We start from the raw sequence: 10,839 nt of genomic DNA on the forward strand, positions 1-10,839 counted from the left end.
TTAATCCATCAATTAATCTTCCATTTTGTTTGTTTATTTAATTCTTGATGATGATTCGGGTGAGTGACGAAGTTTTTCTTTCGAAAAAAATTATATTTATGGTTTTTTAACTTCTAATTTTTTAATTTTTGATCTTGTTATAATCAAGTCCATTGACTTTTACTTTTTTCTTCTAATTTGTTATTTTCTTCCGGAGTGATAATGTGACATCGAATACGTTAGTGATGTTTGTCACCAGGTCAACAATTTTTTTATGAGACATCATCATTTCTCGGTGAAACACAATCATATTCGGGGGGAAAAAAAATAAGTGGACTAAAACTATAAATTGACCTATACCATAATGGAAAAAAATACATTCAAGTTATATGATTAAAAATTATAATTTTCCATTTTCCACTGGTGCTTGATTAAGTATAGATCATAAATGTTCAAGAAAAAATCATAGGAATATAAAATTCATCACTTAATTAGTTTATTACATGGAAAATTACAATTTTAATTATATATGTTTGTTACTTTATAATTTATAATTTTGGTCATCTATGTTATCAAATTTTAATTTTAGGCTCGTATCTTTTGATTTTTGGCGATTATAGTTTTTTTTTTAATCCGAAGTGCTTGTAGCACTATACACATCAGCGCAACATCATCAGTGTTATATTAAAAAAAAGACTAAAGTTTCCGAAAAATACAAAGAGAACATATCAAAAATGAAATTTGACAACATAAAATATAGATATTACAAAAATACAAATATAAAGGGAAAAAGGTTTATTATATATTAACCCATTAATTGTTTCATGTAGTGAGACAATCAACGTATATGATGAAGTAGCCCGCAAGAGCTTAGCTCAGTTGGTCAGCAGCAGTGAATCTTGGAGCAATGACCAGAGATCGAGTCTCGTAAGCGGCAGTGTGGGAGTTAAATTCCCTCCAATGAGAGGGGAGCTCCTAGTGCGCGGCGTAGCATAAGATCTAGCTGCTGCTGGTTGGTTGAGTCATCATGATTTATCTTCTCTCACAATCCTGTCGGGCCGAGGATGAGGAGCGTCTAAGGTGAGCGATTTCACCTTTTGGAGCATCGTATATGATGAAGTAACATCGTCGATGCTGCTATTGGAGATTTTCGGATCTTACAAATGGGCGGAGGCACCTTATGGCAGCTCGAATGGGTCTTTCTATTTTTAATTTTTTATATTGAGATTTTGATATTTATATTTAGGGTTGCACAAATAAAAAAAATAAAGACAGGAGGAAAAAAGTTAGTTTTTTTTGTATTTAACTAGGCAGTCCAAATAAAACAAAAAACAAAATATAGTAAAATTAAGATTTTAGCCCGAAAATTCTTTTGAAGTTAATTGCCATATGAGTAGTTCTCTTGTAAGACGGTCTCTCGAATCTTTATCTGTGAGACGGGTCAACCTTACGATATTAACAATAAAAAGTAATACTCTTAGCATAAAAAATAATATTTTTTCATGGATCACCCAAATAAGAGACTCGTCTCACAAAATATGAGGTCGTCTCACATAAGTTTTTGCCTTGACATATATTATTTTGTATTTTGTAATTAAAAATATTAGTCCGACTAGTATTGGATTTCTGGCTCTGTCACTGCAGTTACAGTACAAAATCATGAAAATTTTGCTAACTAATCAATCCATGAAAAATGATTGAAAGAAAAAAAATTAAAGAATTCAGATTTTTTTTTGTCTTTTTTTGGTCAAAAGTCAATATCTCATCGAATATTGTTTATTTGACACTGATTTTCTCTTACGTAACTCTTGTAAAGAGAATAAACCCAATATTACACGTATCAAAATAAATCTAAACAATAAAAGAAAAAATAAAGCAAAATAACACCCGATATTTCAAATGAGAGGAAAAAACTTATTGTTTCTCTTTAGTTTTGCTTATATAGAGTTTAATGTGTTTTTCTTTGGTTATTCTTGCTATATGAGTAATGTAGAAGACCATCGATTTCATACAAATAATATTCGATAGATTTAGTGATTTCATGCGACAAAAGCACCAAAACCAACAAAAAAAATCTAAGTTATTGGATGAAAACTAAACATTTACGGGTTATAAGACTAAAACTCAAAACATATCAATAGATTAAAATTTTAATTTTTCTAGTTTTAAAGATTTAGTCGATAATATAGGTTACTTTTATGAAGGAATCATTGTGAATTAAATTTATTTCATTTGTCATTATTTAGATTGAAGTTATTGTAAATTCTTTTTTTTCCTACTTTACTAATATATTAAAAATCAATAGATAACGTGTTCTTCCGTTCGGAACGGACCTTTGCCAAAATCAAGAAAATACTTCATATTGTAAATAGTTTTGTAGATTTGAAGGTAGCTTAAATTATATTTTTTTATATCATTTTCCTATTAGTTAATTAACTCTTGATGACTAGGAAGAGCATGAGGGTTTTTTTGGCTCGAGATCAAATATAGATAAAAAAAAAATTGTTTAAGAATAAAAGCTTTGGAATTTAAATAACATTTTAGCCACGGGTTGATTTGTATGATGAGATAAAGATATTGGCAATAGAATAATGTATGATATAACTAGGGGTGATATATCGTATCATACCGAATATAACTAGTATACCGATTATACTGAAATTATACGATATATCAAGATTTCGGTACGGTATCGGTATATACTATTTTATACTCATAAAAACTTTACATTTTTATATTTTATAAATTTATTGTTTTAAAATATTATATATTTTAAAAAATTATATATTTTTTGGTGTTTCAGTATTCCGGTATATACCGAAATTTTCAAATTTTATATCGTTATCGTATTGAAAAATTCGGTATCGTTATCATACCATACCGAAATCTTCGGTATAACGAATATTCGATAAATTAGGTATTTTATCGGTACGAAAATCGCGACATACCGAAAATTCGATACTTTTTCCCACTCCTATATAACCTCAATTATTATTATAAAATTTAAGTCAATTAGTGAATGAAACAACAATGCGAAAACAATATATTATCATGTGCACCGTTATACCGACTACATTTCCATCTTGCTTAGAAAATACGGTGATGTATTAACATTGACGTTAATTATTATTTAAACATATCATATATAATATATTTATACAAGAGAGTAGGTCTCTTGTTAGACGATCTCATATATTTTTATCTGTGAGACGAGTCAATCCTACCGATACTCACATTAAAAAGTAATATTCTTAGCATAAAAAGTAATAATTTTTCATGAATGACCCAAATAAGATATCTGTCTCACGAAATACGACCTCTGTGAGACCGTTTCACACAAATTTTTGCCTACACAAAAACATAATGGTTTCCATACCAAATTTTTTATTCTATAAATCTCACCTAATTTACATTTATGTTGCTACAGTTATATCCTTGGTCAACTATTTGAGGACTTCATTTTCTTAAATAAATATTGACCAATATTAAAAAAAAAACAGAATATCCCGTTTAGTTTCTAAATTCTACATAATAATTAATTTCCCGACTTAGCTTCTCACAAATCAATGAGGTGTGTGCCATTACAATTACAACTAATTTACAGAAGCCTTTTTGGAGATATTAGAAGACACGTCATTATTTTGGTGAGACGTCAACTCTCCGATAAAAAAAGGTACTAAAATCGAAAATCAAAGTGTAGATTAGTGTAATAAACTCGTAAATTGACCGATAATATGACAAAAAAACGAAAAACATATTAATTACGTTGTCAACACAGTACTACACTCCCCGAATCTGGTTCAGCAACATACCTATAGGCAACTATTTGAGATTTCGATCAGCCCACATGGGCTTAGCTCAGTTGGTCAGCAACAGTGAATCTTGGAGAAATGACCAGGGATCGAGTCTCGTAAGCGGCAGTGTGAGAGTTAAATTCTCTCCAATGAGAGGAAGCTCCTTGTGCGCGGCGTAGCATAAGGTCTAGCTGCTGTTGATTGGCTGAGTCACCATGATTTACCTTCTCTCACATTTCTGTCATATAAGGTGAGCGATTTCACCTTTTGGAGAAACTATTTGAGATTTCAAACATTTGTTTGCCACCCATTTTTGGTGCCTAAAATGGCTCCCAACCTCCCGACCCATTAGTTATATCATTATTTCATACAAAGACTACACGTTACACGATAAGGGAACACCGTCGATGGGATTAGAGATTTTTGGATCTGGCAACATGAAATCATTTGATCAAATTTGATAACCAATGGATCCACGAAAAATGGTCAGGTCTAAAATATATCAAAAAAAATTCATTCACTAATATTTCTTCCTATATAGAACCCCATCTCAAATGCCAAAAGACCATGCTAATGTCTCGTAATGCTGAATTGCATGGCGGCAGGAATGGCAGCAAGAGGAAGGATTATCGCCGCAGCATTCATTTCCTGCGCATTAATCCTCCCTCTGCTGGCCTCTGCATTCGAACCAAGCGAATCGGGACTACGTTTCCCGTTTCTTGATTTCATCAACTCTCCATCAAACAATATTGAACAAGGTATTCAAACGAACGATCCCCCGAAGGAAGAGGAACCCGAAAATCAGATGTCCTATAAAAGTCCTCCGAAAGACGAGAAGCCGAAAATCGAGCAGCTCAGGGAACAAAATGGGGTTGAAGACCAACCAGAAGCCGAGCCTGCTGAAAATGAAGATCATGGAGATGAAAGTGAAGCCAAGCCTGTGGAGGGTAATGGTGAAGCCGAGCCCGTTGAAAATGCGAAAGGGGGTTTGATCGAAGGGTTCTATGAGAAAGATTGCCCGCAAGCGGAGCAGATTGTGAATGAGGTGTTGATGAAGAATCTCCAGAAAGATGCTACTCTTGCTCCAGCCATTGTTCGCCTCTTCTCGCATGATTGTTTAGTCAAGGTAACTTGTTATACATCCTTAGAGATTAATATTGCATGCATTTTTGTTACCATGAAACCAGTCTGCATAACTCGATTTTGTTTTAGGTTTTAGTCGTGCAAACACTCAAAGTTTGGCTTTTGCCTAATATTTATTAATTTTCATCTATTTTTTGTTAGATTGCATACGTGGCGTTCGACAAGTCGCAATATTCAACGTCTCATCAACACTTTTTTAGTTGTAACATTATTAGAAACTTTTTGTGCTACATCAGATCACCTGATGGAAAATGACTAAAGACAAACTTATCATATTAAGATCAATCTTTCAATATTTGTAGGGACTAAAACAAAAACCAAACATACCAAATAATATCATATGTTTGCAATTTTTCCTAATATATTCATATTCTGATGCCTCTCCCTCTAGTATGAAGAAGATCAATGTGTGTGTGTCTGTATATAATGGAAAATGCACGTTTGGATGATATTTTTTTTATTCAATGGAATATGGTATGGATTATATCTCCATAGGATTTTCAAACTTAATTATTAATTTATCCTATCTAATATCATGTTAGAAATATTTATTAGAAATAATTTTATTTCAAAACTCGATGTAATATAAAGATTTCTATTATAATATTTTTAGGTTATGGATGAACATTCCATTTTCTTCATTGTGTATGCCAATTTCTTGGTGTCATTTTATGACCTGCTTGCAGGGGTGTGATGCTTCAATCCTTCTAGACGAAACACCCTCAGGCGAGGATGTGGAGAAGAAAGCAGGCCCAAATGGCCCGTTCGTCCGCGGCTTTGAAGTAATCGACGAAGCAAAAGAGCGACTCGAGGCTGAATGCCCCGGCGTCGTCTCCTGCGCCGACATAATCGCGTTCGCCAACCGGGACTCCCTCGTCAACACCGGCCTCCCCACCTACAAAGTAGCCGCAGGTCGCCGAGACGGCCTATCTTCCCTAGCAGAAAACGTCAAAAACAACTTGCCAGTCCCCGACACGCCCCTCCAAGAAATGATCGACATGTTCAAGAGAAAAGGGCTGACCCTGGAAGACCTGGTCGTGCTAGTCGGCGCACACTCCATCGGCACGGCGCACTGCGGCATCGTCAAATCCAGACTATTCGACAAGCGCAAAAGCATGGAAATGGACCAGAATTACGTCGAACAGATGCGATTCATGTGCACGAGGGATGACAACACGCTGCCGTTCGACGCAGTCACGCAGAACAAAATGGATTCGCAGATATACAATGAATTCTTGGCCAAGAGAGCGTTGCTCGAATCGGATCACGTTCTGGCGAAAGACCCGCATGGGAACGATATCATGAAGAAAATGGCGGGTGATCAGGCGGCCTGGTTCGCGAAATTCATCGGAGCTGTTGTTAAAATGGGAGGGATTGAAGTGCTGACAGGGAATCAGGGAGAAATCAGGAGACAGTGTAGGGCTGTTAATTGAAAAGGATCAATCCAGCTTTCATTTGGATAAGATTCTTGGCATTTTCGTGGATCGATGATATTCTTACATGATACACACAATTGTTTGATGGAAAATGAGTGGAATCAAGGATAAATTTATATGTTTACAAATTCTAGACAGTTTCCAATAAAAGAAGTCATTAATATTTGAGTAGGTCTTGTGAGACAGTCTCACGGATCTTTATCGGTGAGACATGTCAATCTTACCGATATTCATAATAAAAAGTAATAGTTTTTCATGAATGACCCAGATAAGAGATACGTCTCACAAAATACGATCCATGAGACCGTCTCACACAAGTTTTTGTTTTAATATTTTTGGAAATTAATAAAAATGTGTTATACTTAAATACTAAAAATAACTCTATTGTATATTCCAACTCTCAATAGAATTATTTTGGAAGACATGTGGTAAGTATATCACTGGTTGATTTGGCTTTGGAAATATATTCCGAGTATGTGTAGACTGTGATCACATCTGGATTTACCTCGTGGTCAAATTAATTCGCGAAACTTGAACACATCATCGGTTATGAAAAAAAATTGAGATATATATAAAAATAAAGTGTAGAATAAATTCCTAAAAAGTTAATAATAAATAAAATTAAAAACTTTTAATTAACATCTATGAGGCATGAATTTTACATCTATGTCAACATAGATTTTCAATATTTCTCCTTGGTTGAAGACCATGAAATATAAACTCTTCAAATTATAGTCGATTAAAAAGGTCCAACTAAATTATTAAAGGAAAGCAATAATAAGTTTGTCCATTTTTTTAGTTACTCTATTTTACCAAAATAATAATAATAATATAACTCATGATGTGTAATGCTGAGTTCACGATTCGTGCTTCTCTCTGGAATTCTCGGGGAAGAATTTCATTTTAGGTTGGGAAAATTCTAAATGGTGGTGTTATTAAATTGATAAACAAAATATATCTAGAGAAATCAATTTCGGTATATCATATATATTTTTAGCAATTAATAAAGTCAATGATTTGTTGCAAAATAAAATGTATAGATCTCCATCCGCAAGCCCAAACTACATTTCAAGTAATTCCTCAAGAATATATATTATTACAGGATGAATACAATATGTCATTAGTAGAATTTTTGGTTTTTACTTCACCACTGATTACTTCGTCGATTATTAAATATAAAATAGCATATATCAATCAATTTCGGTAATAATACCGACGAAGTAAAACATTATTTTTTTATCACATAATTTAAAAAACACGAGCTTCAGTTCTAATTTTTTGTAACATTTTACTTCGACAGAGTAGTTTTGATGAAGTAAAAAGTTTAAAAAAAATTGAAATTTATATTTAGTGAAGTAAAACAATGAAGCACAATTGTAATTTATTTCCCTTACATTATCTCTTAATTTAATGATGAGGTCATAAAATACAAAATAACTCGTCATATTAATTACTTCACTACAATATGAAAGAATGAAGTCTTTTAAATCTACTATTAAACTAAATGATGATGTAATAAAATACAAAATAACTCGTCATATTAAAATTGTGTCGAAGTTAAAAAAAAAAAGATTACTTGACCACAACTCAATAATTGTGAAGTCGTTCTCTATTAATTACTTCAATACAATACAAAAATTTGAAGTCTTTTAAATTTACTACTTCGTCATTAAATATAAATTGTGAAGTAACTCGTCATATTAATTACTTCACTACAATACAAAAAATGAAGTTTTTTAAATATAAATCTACTGTTAAATTAAATGATGAAATAATAAAATATAAAATAATTCGTCATATTAAAATTGTGTCGAAATTTAAAAATATTTTACTTCACCGCAACTCAATGATTGTGAAGTCTTTCTCTATTAATTACTTCACCATAATAAAAAAATAAAGTTTTTTAAATCTACTATTTCGTCATTAAAGGTAAATTGTAAAGTAACAAAAGATCTTTTTGACGATTTTAAAAAATATACACATTAAATATTTGCAACATTTTCACAAAAGCCTAATTTAAAAATTGAAATCATTGCCAATTTTAGCGATGAATATATACAACATCGCTGATTAACGAGATTTTTAAACAAACCGTCGCTAATTACCATAAACTATCGCGCGCTAAGTAGCAACGGTTAAATACAGTCGGTCGCTAAACTAAATCGGCGACAGTTTTTAAAACCATCGCTATTAGCGACGAATAATATAAATTGTCGCTAATACAAATCGGCGATTGTCGCTAATAGCGACAGTTATTTAAAACCGTCACAAATTGCCTATAAAATGTCACACTTATACACATTTTCACCACTTCACATCTTCTGTCCATTTTTCTCCTCTGCGCAATTTTAGTTTCGCTTTACGGTAAATTTTTTAGCTTTTATTTTTAATTTATAATCATGAATTTTAATTTTTTTTCGTTTATTTTATCACAAAGTTAAATAGTTTTATAGATTATTTATAAATTAAAAAATGTGATATTTAGATGAGTTGAGAAGATTATTTATAAATATTTACACATAATTACAAAACTAAATATTTTTTATTAAATTATAAAATAAATATTTTTTTGTAATTATTTGTAAAAAAATAATAAAACTAGCGACGGTTTTGGCTAAACCGTCGCTAATTAGCGATAGTTTTAATTAATATCATCGCTAATTACTTAGCGACTATTTATCACAAAACTGTCGTTAATTAGTGACATTATATCTTTCTAAGTCGCGACAGTTTTTCAGTCCGTCACTAATTTAGTTCCATAATGCCCATTTCACATCAATTACTTCACAAAAATACAAAACATGTGAAGTTATACAACACGTTTACTTCGTCATTCAATGTAAATTATGTAGTTATATATAAGCTATTACTTATGCACTTTACGAAATCGATGACGTAGAAGACGTTGTTTTACTTCGGCGTCGGTCTAATTCCGGACCGGTTTTCCCTCATTGAACTGGCCAACGACTTCGCTAATTTCTTGGATACGACTTTGGTGATAATTCGAAGTAAAATGGTATCCTATTACTTCACGTGAGTCTACTTCGGCAATTATCTACCGATAACTTCATTAAATATGCGAGATAAATCAAGGAAATTCTACTAGTGATGTACTCATAGCATTTGATATGCATTGAACGTGGCTTATGTGATTTTATTTGCCTATACAAATTAATTGTACAAAGATACCAAATAAAAGGAAAATAAAATATATTTTACACACATTTTTTTTTCGTATAATTGTATCAATATATATATATATATATATATATATATATATATATATATATATATATATATATATATATTTTAAGAATTTACGTTGTAAAGACAATCATATGATTGATTATAAGTAATAAACGATTGTTGGTTTATATTTTAATACAAAACTTGTACATATGTATATATATATATATATATACAATTTTGATATCCTGCACACCTACCGTGCACACCTTTGTGAGCACCAATGAGGTATCACTCACCCATTGGATGCATAATTTTTCTATATTTCATCACATCCAATGGGTGAGTGACACATCATTGATGCTCACAAAGATGTGCACGGTAGGTGTGCAGGATAACAAAACTGTATATATATATATATATATATATATAATATATATATATTGGTAGCATTTACAACAGAAAATCAAATAACTTAAACAATCATACCGTAAATGAACTTCTTAGCCAAAACTATTACTGTTCATCTTCCTCGATCTGATCTTCGAGCTTATATGGGGAAGGAGAGTAAGGGATAAGTGATAATGTAGTAACTCAGCAAGTATGGGCCGTTTGAACACATACATAACAAATACACATGATTTTTGAATAAAAACATATAATGAAGAACATAATTCATATCATCAGCATAGACATGAGCTAATCTTGGGCTAGGAACTGAGATTTCTCTACTTTATATGGTTTACTGATATCAATCTCTAATTTTTATTCTTCTAAAGGGGCGATGTCATATAACAGTTACAATCACGCCCTGTAAGGGCTATAAAATATCTCATATTGGGATTCTCACCCAAATCTAGTTGAATCTTCATAGTGCCAAAACGTAGAACGTACGATAATCGTATCAAAAAAGGTAGAAGAAGAATTGCGCTCGACCATAACATTCGAATAACAAAATAATGAATAACGAAAATTATACTTTCAAAACAATTCCACTTACATTAGATCTTGAACGAAAACGTTTCTTGGCTAGGATTTTCGGATCCTCCTTGGATCTGGACAGCAGTAGAACTTCGATATTCGGTAGAACTTGAGGGCACTTTGCGATCAAATTCTCGAAATTATGACTGAATTTTGGGTGTGAAATTTCAAATGGTATAGAGTTGTATTAATAGGCGATGAAGTGAAAATCTTATAATAATTCAGTTGATATTTCTTCCAAAATTTTGAGATTATTATTCCATAATTCCGAATGCTTCTTCCATACATAATAATATCATACCATATTTGGAAAAACATGC

The 10,839-nt window shown here is 31.9% G+C and overlaps 1 protein-coding gene across 1 annotated transcript; it reads left to right on the forward strand.

Moving 5' to 3' along the window:
* Positions 1-4,267: 4,267 nt before the first annotated feature.
* Positions 4,268-6,515, forward strand: LOC140836103 (peroxidase 44-like). Its single transcript, XM_073201512.1, has 2 exons — positions 4,268-4,899; positions 5,603-6,515. The coding sequence occupies exons 1-2, from the start codon at positions 4,357-4,359 to the stop codon at positions 6,347-6,349; spliced, it is 1,290 nt and encodes a 429-aa protein (XP_073057613.1). The 5' UTR covers positions 4,268-4,356; the 3' UTR covers positions 6,350-6,515.
* The last annotated feature ends 4,324 nt before the right edge of the window (positions 6,516-10,839 follow it).

The sequence above is a fragment of the Primulina eburnea genome, chromosome 7 (genome assembly GCF_022965805.1).
Source record: "Primulina eburnea isolate SZY01 chromosome 7, ASM2296580v1, whole genome shotgun sequence".
Classification (NCBI taxonomy): Eukaryota; Viridiplantae; Streptophyta; class Magnoliopsida; order Lamiales; family Gesneriaceae; genus Primulina; species Primulina eburnea.